The following is a 20,414-nucleotide window of genomic DNA, read 5'->3' as shown; positions in this document are numbered from 1 at the left end:
GCAGCATGATCACACTAACCTTATTTTCAAAGTGAGAACTTAATTGAAAACAGTTGAAAACTGAAAGTAAGTGATTTAAGTAAAGTGGCACTCTTATGATCTCCTTTAGAACTCTGGATTTCCCTCATCATATATTGTAATTGTTTATTTATGTGTCTGTATTTCAGCTAAAGGACGTCCATGACTAAAGGAATCATGTGCTGTGCTGAACCTTCAATCCCTAGCACGACAACTTGGCAGTACGTGCTCAGTAAGTACTTGTGAAGAATAAATAAAGAATGAGTAACTGAGTCTGAACTATCTCCTGGTATGGATTCTTGAACTACCAATGACTCTTAGGGAGCTCTGTCATTATTCGAGGATTATGCTGAGGACACATTATCTGCCTGGAAATAAATACATTCATAACCATGCTCTCCTGCTGATAACTAGTATCAGTAAGCCCGGATGCAGCTAATATTGTTGGGAATAGAGGAAAAAGAGAATAATAGTGAACATCACCATGAAAGTAAGCTTCATAGAAACTGTTTCATTAAATGCTTTGGGAGTCAACTGACCCTGGATTGACAAATAATACACAGATGTCCTTGTTGAAAAATTTAACATCAAAGCAATAGTAATATTCACAAATAAAGTGGCAAGCAAATAAGAGAGAAGATTCATTTGTTTTCATTTTCCTTCAGGTTAACTTATAATTTAAGCCTTAATGTTGAAGTCATACATAGTACAGCCTTTAATTCAGAGCACTGAGCAGAGCCATACCTGTCAAAAGAATCTGTGGCTACTTTGTAGAGATAAATAAAGAGTTTACTGCAGTGCCGTAAAGTGGGTGACACTGAGTCCATCGAGATCACATCTTCCTCTAAAAGTCTTTGAAATGGCTGTGTATTTGAGGGAAAGACATTCATGGGGCTTATTTTTCTTAGGTCTGAGAAGCAGCCAAGAAATCGAACGGCATCTGCCAACTTCTCATACTGAATCTCTGTTTTGAAGAAATGCGAGTTGGCTGGCTCATAGCGCATTGCTGCAGTCAATGTGCAGAACACAGTGTGGAGAAGTTCAAACACTTGATTCTGGTTCACTTTCTCCCAGCCATTCTTGGGGGGCGAGCTCAGAGATCTTTCCATGGCGACAAGCAAGGACGTTATGTACACAAATCCTCCAACTTTCCGAAAAACTGTTCTTGAACGATGGCTTTCTCGAAGGACTGACAGGAGGGCCTACAGGGAATAAAAACCAAAACCAAACACAATTCAAATTTAAAAAGGAAAAAACCCACTGTATATGAATGTCCAAGGGGTACAACACCACTCTGTGAACATCTGAAATGTTTTTGTCATCTGCCCAATAGTCCTGTGAAGCATATAAAATATTTTGCTAATCGAAAATGCTGTATTAAAGGCAGAAGATAATTTTAGGAAACACTATCACATATTCCTTTTGGTAGAACAAGGCTATATCCAAATCCTGGTTGAAAAGCTTTTCCTAAGTCTTTGATGGATAATGACATCAATGAATTCAGTAATTTTTACAAAGTAATTTTATTACATAAGTAAAATACATAATCTAGTATACTTTTACACAATAACGAAACCTTACAACTGTGTGTTTATACTAACTGATTTATTCTATAAAGGATCAGACATACGGTCAGGGCAGCCAAAACCTGAAGTATTTCAGTTCATTTAAATTCACCAAATACTGATGCTTTCAAAAGAGGAGTCAATTTACAGAGCTTGTCAGACATTCTTTCTTGCAAAGTGAATTGGAGCCCGAGGGCCTAAAGCACGCTCTTTCTAAGAACAGCTGTAAGCGTTAAGAAAAAAACAATCTTTTATCAGTTATTTGCTGAACTGTCATACCTCTAACTTACTTTGTTATAAAATTACTTAATACTTTATAAATTACCTTTCATGGGGCATTCACTATGTACTACGCATTTCTTTAAGTGGTTTTATGAATTAGCTTATTTAATTCTCTCAATAATCCTATGTGTTAGTATTATTATTATCCCCACTTTATAGATGAGGAATTGAGGCCCAGCGTGATAAAATACCTTGCAAAGATTGGACAGCTTACACAATGGCAAAGGTAGGATTTAAACCCAGGCACTCTAATTGCCCTACTCAAGCACTTAACCATGACAAACAGCAATATGAAATCTGTTTGCAGATACACGGGCTCATTTCCCCCATTTCAGCAACTAGAACACCATGGTACCTAACACCACTTCAGGCACAATTTATAATAATTACATATGAAAAGACCATTTGATTAATATATCTCACACATTTCTGATGGTATTTGAAGAAGGGAAAGGCTATGTATTAATACTTATATTAATATACTAATATTTATATTAGTATAGTTTTGAAATATACGGCTTCAGAAATTATGAAGATTTCATTGTACATACTAATTATTTTAAAAGGGAATATGCAATTTGTATATGTAAATAAAATTTAAAAACCAATGTATTCCTTTCATTACTCTGCAACCAATAAACTTCCATTTGAACAAGATCTGGTAATAATACAGTTTCCATATACTGTTAAATTTAATAAGCTGTACTTATTCTTGCAAGGTCAGCTCATACTGATATAAGACTTAATATTTAAATAAAAATATCTTACAACCTCGCCTGCAAACTAAATGGAAGGGCTGGAGTCAGTGATGCTTGGGTTGAAATTCTGACGCCAGCATTTTACCATGGTCAGTTCCTTAACCTTTCTGTGCCAGAGTTTCCTCTTATGTAAAATCGAGACAATAATAATAACTTACTTCACAGAAAATACACGTAAAACCCTTAGCAAGTCCCTGGCATAAAACCCATCACCATAACCATCACCATCTTCAAAAACACATTGGGGGAAACCAAGTATTATTTTATATATGAGGAAGGGTGAGTTTGGAACTAAAGTAATAGGTATAAAATCATATCGCTGGTTAGAATTATGATAGGGATTAGAAAACCAGTGCTCTATATTATGTACTTCTAGTCTACTTCCTACCACCTCAGTACTGGCACTCTTACATTATCACAGCATAATCTCAGTATTTGAAAGTTTTCAAATGCCATGAACAATTTAATATCCTGCTTAAATCAATAACTAATGATAAGTAGCAAACACCAAATTAAAATCAGATGTAGATACTAACTAAGTTCATTAGGTAAAATTATTAGCTATATTACCTACATCTGCATAAATATAAGGCATACAATTAAAATTGGTGCATCAGCAGAATTATAAAATACCATAGATCATGGAATGTGGGGTTTGTGCACAGATAATTACAAATTAAATTACAAAGCTCTGTGGTTGTGCCAGTTGAATAGAGACACTGAGAAGCAGTTCTGAATGCAGCAAAAATGGAAACTGAAATTAGGATCCCCCATTCCTTCTTGTCTCCCAACACGACTTCATGCCCTCACAGCCGTGGAATGCGGGAGCCAGCTCATGCTGGCTCCTGAAAGCCAACTGTTATATTTTTGGAATTTTGCATGCCAGTTGTTAAAACACAGCCATAACTACAATTTAAGTACTATAAGTTTACAACAAAATAAATTATTTTAAAAACAAAAGTAGTAAATATTCAAAATTCATCGCTTCCTAGTCGTTTCTTATATTTTCCTATTATCTGTGCTCTTCAGATACTACATAACAGGGTGCTGTTGTACATCTCTTCCCAATCCACATTCAGTAACACACTAGATGCCTGAAATAGATCACAGTGGGAGTATTTACACCATGGAAATCAGTAAATACAGCACTTTAGGAGCCCCTGCCCTCCTCCAGTCTGAGAGTCAGTTATTACCACTTACCAGAAAGAACAACACTGCCTTAAAATTACAGGCCAGCTAGTTAACTCTTGTTGGCTTTATCTATCAATATTTTACAAATCCAATTAAAAAGGTACAAAGAAAGGAGGAAAATGTATGTTAAAAAGTTGGCAACCTTAACATCATTTGAAGGCACTTGTTTTTTCCCAACTATCCCTTCAAATGTACAAATGTTCCCCAATATTGACATGCATGTAGATTTCCTTCTGGTCTTGGAGATAAATTGCGGTCAGATTAATCTTGCTTTTAAAATAGAATGCATACTCAAAATTGTCATATACTACACCAAAACATGATGAAATATACAATAACACAAAGAAAAAAATGCAAACCTCATTACTGATGAGAAAGCAATTGAATAAAGCAAAAGTTAAAAGAAATACATGATTCTGGAAAGCAGCTATTATTCCTATGATGTCTGTGGCAGGAATGGAGTGATGAGAACTGGGAGAGGAAGTCAGAGAGGAAGGAGACGGTGTCCTGAGGGCCTTGAGGCCAGGTTAAACACACTGGCTTTTCTTCTATTATTATTTTGACATCATTTTAGACTTGAAGAAAAATTACAAGAATAGTTCATAATAGTTTTAAGTCACTTAAAAATAACCACAGATTTCAGTAGTAAAAGAGGAATAAAAACAGCCTTATCGAACTTACCCTTAAAATGTCAGTCTTCAACTGCAATTCTGTTGGTGGGGCTGAATGCATTAACCCCAGGAGAGTGCCCATGTCATCGTCCCCATTTGGCGAGAGCACAAGCTGCTGGATAATCATCAGGGCATGCTGCCGGCATTGAGGGTACTTCACTATATTATGTGCACATCTTGCACCTCCAAATTCTCGGAATATTCCTTGAAGAAGGGAGAAAAAAGAACAACATGGGCTGACTTAAAATGTTCTGACACAAGTAAGATGAATTAAAATGTGATCTTTTTGTAGGAACAGTTACTCAAGAGAATGCAAGTGAAACCTACCCAGCTATTTCACCCTTTAAATTACAATACAAAATTACAATGTGGAAGGTCAGCAAAGGCACATGCAAATTTTTCTAGATTTCCCTAATGCAAGATCAAAGCTGTGATATGTTCACCATGTCCAAATTCTCCAAATCTTCAACAAACAGAAATTTCATAGGTAGAGACCAAAGAGACCCAATGTTTTTACGTAAAGGCTTTAAACTGGATGATACTTGAAAATAATTTATATAAAAGGCTTTCAGATGAACAATACCCCAAACAAATGAGATTTAAAATAAACAAGGCTTCCAAAATAGTAGCGAGAAAGGAATGGAATAAAATTATTTTACAGTGAGAAAAATTACAAGGCACCCACTTTTTATTTTTAGTGACATAGAGCACACAAACAAAAAGTCATCGCACTGCTCCAATTTATTTAATCCTCATCCCCTACTGTATAGATGAGACATACAGAAGTTGAGTAATGCGGCCAAAATCACAAAGCTAGCAAGCCACAGAATAGGATTTATGCTTAGATAGCCCAGTTCTGTAGCCTGTGCTCCTGCCCATGAGTCATAATGTTCTCACATCAAAACCATCTTTGAGTATAAAAAAATGGACCAAGTGATCAAAATCGCTACTTAGTATTTCCTCCAAAGTAATCATTCTATCCTTTATGCTTTAACAGTACCTTGTATATGCCATTTATTATAATAGTTGATGATCGGTCTTTGTATTATTTGGTTATACGTTTGGTCCCCCATTAAACTTAGATTTCCTTCTGGTTTGTTTCAATAAATACTTCCTGAGAGAATAAATGTCAGTGTACTTTGCTGTAGTGGCCACTGTCCTCTTCATTCAGTGACTTTCTATTTACTAACTTTTTAAGAATTATACGATCTTGGAGCATAACTGACGTGCTGAGATTTAGCATATGGAATGACATATTTACTTACTTCCTGGTTGCCAGTCAGTGCCCATGAGATAACCAGGAGATTATGCATTATACCATGGACGACCCGTTACTGTCGTACCCAGTATACTTACTGTTTGAATTACCTACTAAATTCATTCAACTTTGTCTTGGCATTTGCCCAAATTGCATTTAAATAATTACTTATATAGTTACGCATTTACAACTTCCTCAATCAAGTATTTACAACTTTCTCTGTCAAATTGTAATTCCTTCTGGGCAAGAATTATCTTATCTTTGCATCTCTAACACCTAGCATTTTGCCTGGAACACACAATATATTTTATTTTATCATTATTTTAAAAATATATATATTTTAAAAACGTAGAATACTGAGTTCTTCATTCAGGCAAACAGGCATGCATTTGCATGTTTGCTAGTTTGATCATCATTCATCCATTCCTTCATGGCTTCCCATAACACTTAAATAAAATTCAAGTTCCTTGGCACGGCCTAAAATCTCCACATCTGGGCACAGCCTACTCATCTGAACTCACCTCCCTATCACTTACTCCTCTCAAAATGTACTGATATTTTTGCCTGAGGGGTTTCTGATGTTGGCTAAATTTCAAGTAATCTTTTTAAAAAGCAAGAGTGATATTTCACAAATACAGCTGGATTGTCCATTAATGACAGGTAGAAACCAACTGAAGAGAAGTTGAGACCACAGATAAAGTAAAAGATTTAATAAACCCAATTTACCTGGAGAGGGAGGTTTTATTAGAGAATTATTTTTCAACATTTTCCTAAGGTTGTAACACTCTAATTTGAAATACTAAGAAATTGAGAAAACCACCATATAAAGTAAACATTTTGGAAAATATTTAAATAAGCAAAGTTATTCGACAAAAAGTCTGTATTACGTAAATACAAAAATAGAACAATACTTTAAATACAAGGTACACTATAAAATGGAATAAAATATAAAGACATATTTTGAAATAATGTTACATATTGTTATTAATATACTTATAAAGGTTAAAAGTATTGCATTTCTAGAGATATGATAGTATCATCACTGAATCAAGTGTTTTCTCAAAGCGATAGGAGCATTTCAGATGCAAGTGAAGACATAACCAGAGGTAATATCCTCTGAAAGCATTTGCTCGTAGCTTTTCTAATTACCTGCATTTGTGTTTGATCCTTGAAGAAGCACTGTCAAAGTCTCCATAACCAACAAAGCCAGGTGTTTTTGGTCTTCAACTGAACTATTATTTCTTGAGTCCCCTAGGAAAAAGGATCGAAGATCCAAATCACAAAAGTTGTAAGCTTATTTTTTTTGATTCAAGAAAAATTGTTTTAATAATTTAAAAAATACTTCTTTAATATCCACGTTCAATCACTAATACAACTGATACAATATAACCTTTAAAAACGATGTGCATGTCCTCCAGCTACCAAAAACAGGTCGACATCCATGTTGACAGATTTTATTTTGGTGAGGCTAGAAAGTCACACTTGTCTAACAAGTATTAAAAAGGAAAATGCCAATCAAAGTTAAATGGGGGTTTCTTCTCACGGGGGTTTTCCTAACTAAGAAGTTCAACAGGAGAATGCTACATTTTAATGCACTAAAGAGAAAGAAAAGTTTATGAACAGTTCTATCTATTTATTAGATTGGTGCAAAAATAATTGCGGTTTTTGCAATTATTTTTAACCTGTTAAACCGCAATTACTTTTGCACCAATGTAACAACTTAGATTAATTCATTCAACACAATTAAATACTTAACTAAATGTCAGATACTACCACACTTTTATCAGATTTATCAGAAAAGATGAAAAATACAAAATTTAAAGTAATAATAATACATGTGTGTATATATAACATCATTAACGAGATATATTTATTTGCTCTGTATAATTAATAAAAACATTTTGAGGCACCTAAGTATACCAATTGTTTCTAGAAGTTTTCATTACCTCTAGAAACAGAAAGTGGTAGAGACTAGTCATGTGGATCATATATTTCCCTCGGTTTTTATGTTAAAGTGTCTTCCATCACAATGACATATTTCTAGGCCCCACCAACTCCTTCCAAATACAAGTTGAATGAACAAGCTAACTATGGGAAATATCCATAAGGATGTCACAATAATGCGTATTAGCAAGTCATTCAAATCTGTAACCAAATGAAAGCAAGACATGAACAAAACACCCTGCCCGAAATCTTTTGTCAAATAAAGATAAAATTATGAAAATGCTTTACCTTGTTCATTTAGTGCCTGAGTTGGATCCTTCAAGAGGGCAGCATATTTGTGCAAAAGGTTTACCATGACCTCCAGAAGACCCACCTCCCTGAACACATCTTTAAATATGAAGTCATGTCGTGTAAACTTAAGAAGTGTTTTCATTGCAATAATGCTACAGTGGTAAGAAGAGCTAGATTTTAAGAGGATGCTAACACTAATAAGTTCTTTACAAGGGATATAATTTAGGCTAAAAACAACAAACTCCAACATCTCAAAGTATTTGTTTTGTACTTCTGGGAGTTTGGAAATCTTTTCTGCAAACTGTGACAGTGTGTGCTGTGATTCTAGGATGAAGTAATTGGCATTGTCAGCCATGTAAATATTTGTGATGGCATCAAGGATGATTTGGGTAAGGAAGTTGGTTTTTGCTTTTAGAAACGCATTCTGAAGAACTGCAAAGGCCTGGACGTTTCTCACACTGTGACCTAAAACAGAAAACAAGAACACAAAAGTAGGTGCTATGTGATATTTTAGTCATGGCAAACTAGTCTATTTAAACAGATCATGAATTGTAACATTTATTGACTATTTACTAAAAATACAGCTTTTTTCTCAAAGGTCTTATTTTTCTTTATCAGTTTCAGTTACTTAATTAAAAGTAAATAACAACACTGGTTAAACTTTTAATACATCATTGAGAATATGCCGATTCAAGAATAGCACATGCTGAAACACTAGACTATTTTAGAAAGAATAAAGCATATTACAGAGGTCCAGGCTTCAGAGTTTGAAAATGTGAAGAGTTGTCACTTTTTATTATCTGCAAGATTGACCTTGACTTGTAGGACAGGTACCTCTCAATCTGAAAACACTTTCAGATTGAAGAAGTTAACAGAGCAGCCAGAATGGCAGCAGAAAAAAAGGAGGGGAAAAATTCTCTAATTTCCAGTTTTCCCTTTGTAATTACAGCACTGGAACTTTCATAAATTTTAATTTGTAAGTTTATTTTGTTTTTAAGCCAAAAGTGCAGTCTCTTTACATATACATTAGTTAAAGCAGTTTATGGCCAGCTACTAGCTATATTTTCAAACACGTCAATCGGAAAAAAACAAAAATCTGGATACATAGCTTGTGTAAGGTAAATTAATGACAATAATTATAAAGAAATTAACACAGAAAATATTTCAGGCACATGAAAACAAGTGTTTGACTCGAAAAATTGTCCCCAGGTTCACAATATTAGAGCAGGAGTGACCAAAAAAATTAACATAGAGCGTTATAGAATAAGCTGGAATTTAGAAAGAGGATAAACACAGAACTAGGAAAAATATAAAATAGGTTAGAAAGACTGCTGAAAAATCCTGGCTTAAACATTATGTGAAAAGTGCAAAGATTAAAAAAACAAATGTTTATGTATGATTTCCATTTTCTCTTTCTTTATAACATATACATTTATTTCATGTGTGGCAAATACCAAAGATTTATCTTTACTTCCAGGTCATTATAAACAGTATGCTTGTTCTTTTTGAGGGTATCTCCCCTTTTTATTACCTGCAGGTAATAAAAAATGTTGACAAATAAGGTTAAAGAATAACTTTAACCAATATATTGCATCTTTCAGCTAAGTGACAATATCAAGAAAACAGAAAGAGTTGAGTTTAGGATAATATGGGAAAATTTGGATTTTCCAAAGTTTCATCTTCATTATTTGATTTCAAGTGATGTCACTGACAAAAGATAAGGCATATTAATAACCAACCACAGGAACTGTCCACTACAAACAGCTGAAATGAACATACTTTGTACATATATACACCATTAAATGACAAATATAAAATTTGGTATTCTTTGCATACAAAGATAACACTAGAAATACAGTGGTCAGCAGAACATCTGGCTCTTACTAATTTCTTTTCAGATATAATAATGAATCTGCTCTGATTCATCCTTAACCCTACTCGCTATCCAATTCATGTAGGGGCCATCAGCACCTAGTTAAAATGGGGTGATCAAAGTAAATGACCAAGGACACTATAAGAGACTCTAACTTGTCTCCATGACCAGCTTCAAAAGCAGAAAGTTTTAACAAAGTCAGTAACCAATCAGTCTTATACTACATGTAAAACTCAATCATTTCCTGTCACTAATCCAGAAAAAGTGATTTTCCATTTGTAATATCATTTCCAAATTTATTAGGTTTTATGTACAATGGAACCAAATAAAATCTGAAAATTTGGCTTTCTATCAAGAAAAAAGTATCTAAAGAATGGCTGAATATTAATACCAAACTAAGTGGCACACAAATTTGAAATATACTTTGAAGGCTGAAGTTATCAGGAGTAGTTACACTGAGGACTTTCATAGCTATTAAATTCCTACAATATTTAATTGGGAAAGGAGAATAATAATTAAACCTAAAAGATAATTAAAAGACTGCTCTATCTACATGAGACAGGAATATCCCTTAAATATTGACACATAAATGCTCTAATATTTTAACTAAACAGATGTGTCCTAAGTTACAAATTTTGCATTAACTGCCTTCAATCTGTTGGGTACACAAATAACCAAAAGAAATAAAGGTAAAGTGAGGAAATCATTTTAAAAGATGACAATTACCATTTCATCACTCTCAAGTCTATACAAGCAGAAACAAAAGAAATACATTAACATAAGGTTTAGAAGGATAGCCACACAGACAACAAAAAATAGAGCTCTCCTATTTTCAGAATCTAATAAAAACATAAAAGTTGCGTGCTGTAAAAAGAGCCGGAATGACATAGGCATTAGGTAAAAAGAATTAAGAATAAACGTCTAAATAAGGAAATGCAAGCATTCATTCAGTAAACAGACACTGAATATTTTTTAGATTCTAAATCGCCAGAGTTATGCAACATGACAGAGGACAGATCTAAAGAGGAGACGTGAATAGAAGGGTATACAGTTAGAAAGACATCTATGGTAATTCATGTGAGTGATCTACAGAGCCTCCACTAAGGTCTGTGGCAGGAGGGCTGGTAAAGAAGGAAGGAAATCAATAAATGTTTAGGAAGTATAAGAAACAGAAAACAATGAATGAATTACACTTGTGAATGACCAGCGAGAATGGAGCCTGGCTAAACGATCAACACGCCGGCAGGCCAGCTGTGCGTCCAGCACAAAGTGGATCAAGAGCTCTTCTAAGTAAGCCCATGATGAAGACTGCAAGGCCCTTCAGTTACTAGCTTGAACAAAAATACACAAAAGAAAAAAAAAAAAATGTTATCCTCTTATTTTGGTGGTGCCAGAATTAACGTGTTACGAGAAAACACCTTTGTCAAGGTGAAGTCACAGAAGAGTTCTGAGAAAGACAGGTATTATCTTTTCTTATGAAGAGACACATTCTCTTAAAAAATATTAAAAACACCTGCTCTGTTTAGGGATCAAATTGGGAAGCTATGGAGAGCTATGAATTATGAAGCAAAATCCTGCAGTGATGTTTCTGAATAGATAAAAAACCACCATGGAGTTATTATTAAACAGCAGGAATATTTCTTACTAATTTCCTTCTTTAGAAAAATCTCTCTGCTGGTAAGGGCATAAAGTTTTATAAAAGCTCTTGCTATACAATATAGACACAAGTAATTTTCAAGCTTTCACATACAGAAACAGGTACGTTTACCAGCTTCATTAATAACTCAGTTTACTTTTTCTTTTAAATTTTATATTTCTATACTGTTTTACTTGATCTAAAATCAGCACTAAAAATAAGGTAGGTAAATTATATCTATGTATAGCGCAAGGTAAGTATAAATATATTCATTCATGTTTCCTCTTTTAAATGTAATTATGAATTGGTAAACATTCTTTGGTAACAGGAATATGCATAGATGATGAAAGTGAACCAGTGAAATCAAAATATTTCCCAGCGTACCCTGAACAAATAATTGACAAAAAGTAAGATAAATAGTACCAAGTATATCATAACATACACAGCCCCAACTTATAAACAGTCCAATCCAAAGAGTGACAACGTGTAAAGGACTATCACTGGCAGTGCTACACATGACACCATCACAGCTGGCTGTCCGAGTCTCCCTTCCTATACCACAGTCCATCATCTCTTATCCAAAACTAGATTAATAAGAATGTACAAAAGAAAAAGTCCACTAAAACTAATCATCAAATTTAATAGTCACATGTAAAAAGTGATAATATTTAAAAAATCAACTGCATTTCTATAAACTAGCAACAAGCAATTAAAAATGAAATTAAGAAAACAATTTCATTCACAACAATATCAAAAAGAATAAAACTATTTAAGGATAAATTTAACAACAGAATTGAAAGTCCTGTACAATGTACACCATAAAACACTGCTGAGAGAAAATATTAAGATCCAAATAAAGGAAAAGCTATATATTCATGGATTGGAGGATTCAATACTATTAAGATGTCAATTCTCTGCAAACTGATCTATAGTTTCAATGTACTCCCAATCAACATCTCAGCAGGCTTTTTTTGTTTGTAATAATTGACATGATGATTATCAAATTTATACAGAAGTTAAAAGGACCTAGAATAGCCAAAATAATTTTGCAAAGAAAGAATAAAATTGGACAACTTAATGACTCTATTTCAAGACTTACTTTAAGATACAGTAATCAAGACCATGTAATATTGGCGTAAGGAGAGACACATTAACCAACAGAGCAGAGCTGAAAAGGGTTCCCGATATATGGTCATATGTGATCTTTTCAACAAAGGAACCTGGCACACTTGGATATCCATATTGGAAAAAAAAAACAACTTAGTTCCTACCATATATAAAAATAAACTTTAAATGTCTTATAGACATAATGTAAGCATAAAAATATGAAACTCCTAGAAGAAAACACAAGATTTAGCGAATTTAGCTTAAATAAGATTTCATCTGAGGCGAAACCCACAAAATATTTTAACAATGATAAATTGGACTTCATCAAAATTAACTTCTGTTCTTCACAAGATGCTGCTAAGAAAAAGCAAGTCAAGACTAGGAGAACATACAATGGGCACAGAGATCTGAATCAAAGTAGAGATCAGACGGCAAATAAGTACATGAAAAGACGCTCAAAATCATTTTGAAAAATGCAAATTAAAAAACACAATTAGATACTACTACACACTCACTAGCACACCTAAAATTAAAAAGAATAACACTACCAAGTGTAGCTGCGGATGTAAAACAAACTCTCATATGCACCAAGGGAATGGAAAATTGAACAGCTGCTTTAGAAGGCAGCTTGGCAATTTCTCATAAAGTTCAACATATATTTATCATATGACCCAGCAATTCTACTACTTGGAATTTACCCCAAACAAATGAAATTATATGTCCACACAAAGACTTGTTTTATATGACTGTTCATAGATTTACTCATGATAGTTCAATTATACCATCAACTGGTGAATGGATAAGTAAATTGCAGGATGGCCAAACAATGAAATACAATCCAATATTAAACAGGAACCAACTTTAGATACATGCAATAACATAGATGAGTCTTGAAAGTGAAAGGAGCCAAAACAAAAACTACATACTATATAATTCCAGTTTATGAAATTCTAGAAAGAGCAAAACCAAAGCAGGTCAGTGGTTGCCAGGGCAAGGGGTGAGGATGCAAAGGAGAACAAGGAAATTTTTACAAGGATGAAGATATTCCATATCAAGATATGGTGATAACACAACCATATACATTTATCTAAACTCATCGAATTCAACACTTGAAATGGATAGATTTCAATATATGCAAATTACACAACAAATACGGGCAAAAAAAGACATTTGATGTTCCCTTTATGTGGAATAGAACAATACACTTTAGTCCATACAATAACCCTAGAAAGTAGGCCATGGGAAATGGATAATTTTGAGTTACAAATGAAACTCAAAATGATTTAACATGATCCATTCATTTTACAGAGTATGACATTAATTTTTCTGGAGAAGAAACTGATATTTGGAAAGGTTAGGTTACTCATGGGCACCGGAATCTGAACGTTAGGACAACATGCTTTCTAGTTAACATTGCTTTCATAGACATATGTCACTGAATTCTCAAAATAACCTCAGGAGGTGCTAGGTTAGATATTTATTATCCCTGTTATAGATGAGACATCAGGCAGATATATAAGGAAGGTTTATTTTGCTCTACTAATTCTCTCATTACAAAATTATACTGTTGTAACTAGCTATTATGCCAGTGTGATGATCAGATTGATTAACCAAATGAAACAACAAATGTCTAAAATAGGAAGTACACTGCTGAGCTATTTTTAAATTAACTCACAGAGTTAACTGTGAAATACTCAAGCTAGAGTCTATAAATTAGAAGTTTTTTTCTTAGTATTACTATTTTTTTCTTAGTATTAAATAAAATGAAGCCTTAAACTGATCAGAAGACATGCCTGGATTTCTAGTGATTCTTTTAAAAAGATCTATACATTTTACACACTGAGGTTACATCTTATTGCAGTAAGTTTGATTACTCCAACCTAAGTTATGACTTTTCAGTATATTTTTGTCCAGTAAATCGCATTTAGGATTTTCCAATAAGTATTTTTATTCTCATTGACTTAAAAACTTATAACTGGTGACTACTATGTCATAAAATACACAGATAATATACTGTGAAATTTAAATAAACAGACATGCTGCTATCTTTTGGCTAAATTCTACGTGAAAATATCATAACTGTATTGAACACTTAGTAAGTGACAATCATGTGAAAGAAACTATTAGAAGCCCCAGATTCAGAATACTTCAGAATGGTTATTATGCATTTAAAACTAAATAAATAAACAGTAAAACTAGCATGCACTCTTATGTAACTAAATGTTCTTAACTATACAATAAGTTTTCTTAGTAAAAGATCACTAGATGAGGAGCCAAAGTTATGAAATCCGAACTATAAAATTTATTCTCCGAGATGAAATAAATAATGTAAATTTCTACCCAGGTTTGCTTAGTTTTAAATAAAATATAAGCATTTGTACTTCGTGCTTTATATATACGTGCATCTTACATAGAGATAAGCATCGAGATCAGAGAGTGAATCGAGATTCATCCACATAAAGAGGAAACGTGTGGAGTACAAACATTCAAAAGAGGCATGTTTGGATTATTAAATTGTATGTTAAAATGAAATACGAAGATATAAATTTCACTTTGATTTTATGATATTTTCATAATATCATTTTCAAGTATTTGATCTGTAAAGACTGTCACTCAAGAAATTACACCATGAAAAGTGAACTTTAATGAAAAAAGATTACCATTATACAAGTTAACTTAAATAAAGAGCAATCAAAGTTAGACTAATTCATTCTTTCTCTATTTCTTTGAGTGATTCAAAATGGAAAAAGGAAAAAAAGACTCACCTTTGCCTGAAGGCTGAGGTACTGCAAATCCAGGCAATAAAAACGGTGCCCCTGTGGTAATACCAGCTGGTTTTAGTTCACTGACACCATATGTTGTTAGGGAAGTTATCAGATTAACCAGATCTTTCAAGGCATCTTTGGATTCTGCCTCTTTTGCTTGTTCCAATCTAGGAAAAGGATAATTTAGCAATTTTTTGTCTCTTTTGTTGTATGCTCAAATTTAATACAGAAAGAAATTTTCAATTTTTACATACAATAAATAAATGTGTAAAGTACTCCAAGTTTCTTCTTACAATTTTTCCCATATAAAAACATATTTTTAAAAATCTACAGAGTTTAAGACATTATGGTGTATTTGAAAAAAATTATACCAATATTCAGAAGACCTGATATAAGTGCTGATTTTGCCACTATCAGGTTACTTTAGGTAAATCACTAATCTCTGGTAGAAAGTCTCTATAAAACAAAAGAATTAGATTAAATATCTCTTAAGTTCCCTAAAGTTATACAGCTACAAAGTTGCACTGTTCACAACCAAAAACCTTATTAACCATTTCTTTCCTAAGACATTTTTTCTGTTAACAATTTTTAAAAAACGAATTCCTTAGGAAGAGTTCTAAGACTTTATCTGTATTTCATTAACTAATTCAGGTATTCTTATTAGAGTACATTTAAATAAAGTTCTGAGTGTCTAAGAATTTTTGATAACAATCTTAATTCCTTTAAAGGAATGCTGGAGTCATTGTGGAATTGTCTTTTGACTGTGGCTTTATTGAGAACACAAAATGGGGTGCAAAAATGTATTTTTTAAAGAATAAGATTTATTGGGGTTTCCACAATAGAATTAATTACTCTCATTAAAATAAGCGTGGAGAATGCACAAAAATAGAAAAGAAAAAGTATGCTTAGCCTCACAACTCAATGACACTGTTAATATTCTGATACATTTTTTAAACTTTTCTTAATGTGAACAGTTACGTTTTAATGTTATTTTCATACCATATACAGAATTTTGTAACCTGTGTTTTTCATTTGCCAGTGTTATACACATACATACTTCCATGTTAGTATAAGCTCTCCATAGATACACTTTTAATGGTCATAAAGAGCCAACCACAGATTTGGGGACATGAGGGTGGGACAGCTAGTGGAAATCATAATACAGGAGCACTTATATATATATATAATTTTGTCTAAATTTAGGATTAAATCTTTAGGATCAATAACCATAAGTGGAATTATTGTGTCAAGGAGTATTGACCTTTATGAGGATGTTGATAACATCTGGTCAACCCGTATTCTCACGGGATTGCACTAGTAACACTCATCTAGTAATGTGAAAGTTATTTCATCAACTTTCATATGTCCTCATTTGTAAATTAGGTACAAATGCAAAATTATATTCTTGGGGGTTGCCCAGTATTAAGTAATAGAAACTAGGTTAAACTGGTGTTAGAAATTAAGAAGTTTAAAAAGTAATGCTGGTTTACAATAGATCAAATGACTTAAAAATAACTGATGGCACAGGAAGAACTCATGAGACGTGAGTATCTTTTCCTAATAAATTTGTAAACAGCCACTTTCTGTATGTGAATGGAACATTTGGGATGGAAAGGAGGGGCTGGTGAAACATTTCAGATTAACTAATTTGTTTTATATGCACATTTGAAAGGCCTCATTCAATCTATATAATTAATAACAATACTGAATTACTAATAAGGAAAACCAAAAACATAATTAAGCAAGAAGAGTTCATACTTTAGAAAATTGCTAATTAGTTCATCGACTCCCTCAGTTTCTAAAGATTTATTCTTTACATCTAACCACTGATTCCACAGTGTTTGCAGCCTGCATTTGCCAATTTAATTCTAAATTCACTTTTTGTACTCTGCTGGCAGAACAGGAATAAAAAGAAGTGATTAAAGCTAAGAAGATAAACTAATCATTAGATAACTAATTGATTTATTTTTTCCTAACCACAAACTACATTGTTTCCTTTGATGAAAAAGACTGAGTGAACATTTAAAATATATACTTAAATTGTGGAGTTTTACCTAAGCAAGAGATCACAAAGGAAATTATATCCTTGCCATATCCGAAAATCATCCAAAAGAGTTTGGGAAACATCACTGGAATCTTTGAGGAAACAAGAAAGCCCAGCAAACATTTCAACAATTTCTAGGGGAGACAGGTCATCTGATTGCTGCATATTCTGAACACATGTAGATAAACATTCTTTTTCTGTAAGAATAAAGAAATAAACACATTACGTCAATTGTGTAAAAAAACTTTCTTGTTTCTGAACAGGTGTTTAGTGAAATATTAAATTTTAATATATCTATGAAATACCATAAGATAAATGTTACACATTCTAAAAGTAAATACATGATTCAAATTTATTGGGAAAGCTGTACCTCTAAGTAAGTAAACAAAGGGTAACATAGGAAGGGTTGAAAAATAGCTGACATTTATTAGAGTTTTCACATCATATTTGGATGTTTTATCATTAAACAAAATGATTGTCCACTGCCAAATATTTTTGATCTTTTATATTAATACAGTAAAAGGATGGGAAAAAGAATTAAAAACTAACGTCTAAGTTTAAGAAGACAAACTCAATCACTAGTTAAAAGTTCGTATTAGAATGAATATAGATCAATGAGATACAGAAATACTTCAAGAAACAAAATTTTAAAAACTATGTTTGAACCACCTATTATATCACTAGTTTAAAACACAGTTTATACCCCATCACTGATTTTGGTGATTGGTAGCATTTCAAAGAAGACTTTCCCTCTCTTACCTTTAATGAAATTTATTTGTGTAAAGAAACCCAGTTTCACATAACAAAAACTAAGAAGATTTAACAAAGGAATGGAGGAAAGAAACAAAATGGACAATTTTTCCTTAGTGCAGATAAAGAATCCTCACTTCAGTTATGATGCATCAAACAGATTATCTGTCTACTTATGAAATGAAATATCTTCGGAAAGACATTTAACAGTAGCATCTCAAAAAAACTTTTTTTTTTCCCCATTAAAAGAAGGAATGGGCCACGACATAGAACTTACATCATAATTGAACATTTACACCACAATGAAATTATTTTAACTCTTGTACATATCCATTGTTTGGATGAAAATTTCTAACATTTAAACTGCCTCACAAATAAAAATAAATATTTTTTATCTGGACAAATATACAGTTTTTAACTTAAAACAGAATCTTTGGAGAACTGACAGAGAAAACCAAATCTGTCATCATATGAGGCAGAGAAAAGCGTAAGGAATCTAGAGCACCTAAAATGAGAACATAAAGAGATACTCACCATGAATATACTTCACTACATTAACGCTAAGACCATGACGGGATATGGTCATAAGGACTTCTCCAGCACTCTTCCTCCAAGGCAGGTTATAGGGAGGGCACCAAGAGGTTATTGCACTGAATAAAAGCTGGAGATCATCTTTTTGAGCCAGCTCCTCGGCCGGAGAAACAAAACTGCAGAGTTTCACTAAAATCTAAAAAAAACAAAACAAATGTGTATATAAATAAATGAATGGTTGGGGAAAGGGAGGAGCTAGGAAAGGACTAGATCTGACCATTAAAAATTCTGACAGTTCAGGGTTGGTATTGAGTGATGTCATTAAAGCCACAATGAGAAGGTCTCTAACTCAGGCAACATTAAAAGAGATCTATAATTTACAAGTGTCTTATGGTAAGACAGTAAACCAGTCCTACTTTTAACAGCTTATTAAAAAAACAGTTCTGTTTCCTATCTTCTCTTCACCATGGTATTGTTGCATACCTTATCCTGACGTGGCATAAATCAACAGTAACATTTAAGGTCAACATTTTAGTTTTCGAATTTAGTTCTTTAATTCTTAGTTTGTCATAGGTGAAATGTAATTTTCTTCTCTAAAAAGGACAGTTTTAGAGAGATAAAAGTAAAAACAGGTCTTTAAAAGTAAAAGTATTTTCAAATTATTTCAATTTCTATACAAGTAGAAGGGATATTAAAATAACAGTCATCTAAATTCAGAAATATCTTTTAATTAAGTCTCATATCCAAAAATCTTCTAAAGCCTCGCTTTAAAAGAAGATTCAAAACTTGTTCAACTCTGGAATGAGAATTAGTCCTTAACTATGATTTGCAAAATATATACTACACAAGTGCTCATAGAATTAAGAGCCCGCTATTGTTTCCATTCTCAATCGATTTTTTCGTTAAATTTCAATTAAGTGTCAGGAAAAAACTTTTCTTCTCTGTGCTAAATTTTCTAATCTAAATATTTAAAAATATATATAATGTGAATAAAATAACTAATTTATGAAATAATTTTATTCTCTTTAAAAGAAAGTGGCTTCATGGAGTTTGAGTATTTCAGTATCGGTGGGGAAACTAATAAATAGAAAAAAGTATTTGAAATATCATATTTTGTCTGAAGAAAGCTAGGTATTACTTTTCCTACTTATTTGAATGCAAAAATTTACTTGAAATACTAGAGCTTTCTAATTCATAGTTGCCAAATATCAGGAAGAAAAAAAAGAATTAAGACTTCAGAAAAACAACAACCTACTTATAACATCAGTAATACAGGCATACCCTCCACAACAGAATGCCTGGAGAAACTGTTGAATACTGAATGTCCATTAATACTGGTAATATGTGTATCCTTCCCATATGTCAAATGCAGCAAAAAAGATACATGCTTTTACTTTCTGTTGGTTCTCACAATGCTCTTGATGTGATTAGAGGGATGGATGTCATTTCTCTGATTGTAACATAAAAACCAACCCGAAAATAAAATACTTTTTTGCAAATCTAGTCTTTGTTCTAAAAAATAAACTCGATTTAGTTCCCTGAGTTTGTTGACTCTTAAAATAACTGGTTTTTAATCTTTAAAGGGAAAAGGACTCTTACAAATAATGTAGTATAATTCTTTCATTCTACAGACTAGAAAACTGAAGCATCTATATGTCATTCCTACACTACCACTTCTATGTTGTAGGGACTCTGTTACAAAGTCCAGCCAAATGTGCCAGAGCATTAAG

At 32.8% G+C, this 20,414-nt stretch overlaps 1 protein-coding gene across 8 annotated transcripts in view; it reads right to left on the bottom strand.

Annotated features, from left to right (window-relative positions):
- Positions 1–20,414, bottom strand: part of WDFY3 (WD repeat and FYVE domain containing 3) — a 247,316-nt gene that overhangs the window by 109,799 nt on the left and 117,103 nt on the right. For all 8 annotated transcript variants that reach the window (XM_074323991.1, XM_019731293.2, XM_019731299.2 and 5 more), the window contains 7 exons: positions 18,688–18,880; positions 17,414–17,600; positions 15,360–15,526; positions 7,976–8,443; positions 6,893–6,994; positions 4,496–4,689; positions 763–1,220 (listed from right to left, as the gene is read on the bottom strand). In XM_074323991.1, the coding sequence (XP_074180092.1) occupies positions 763–1,220; positions 4,496–4,689; positions 6,893–6,994; positions 7,976–8,443; positions 15,360–15,526; positions 17,414–17,600; positions 18,688–18,880 (1,769 nt within the window). The remainder of the gene's footprint in view (positions 1–762; positions 1,221–4,495; positions 4,690–6,892; positions 6,995–7,975; positions 8,444–15,359; positions 15,527–17,413; positions 17,601–18,687; positions 18,881–20,414) is intronic.

The sequence above is a fragment of the Rhinolophus sinicus genome, linkage group LG02 (genome assembly GCF_036562045.2).
Source record: "Rhinolophus sinicus isolate RSC01 linkage group LG02, ASM3656204v1, whole genome shotgun sequence".
NCBI classification, from domain to species: domain Eukaryota; kingdom Metazoa; phylum Chordata; class Mammalia; order Chiroptera; family Rhinolophidae; genus Rhinolophus; species Rhinolophus sinicus.
The sequence above is the reverse complement of the archived record's forward strand: the minus strand, read 5'-3'. Positions and strand labels throughout refer to the sequence as shown.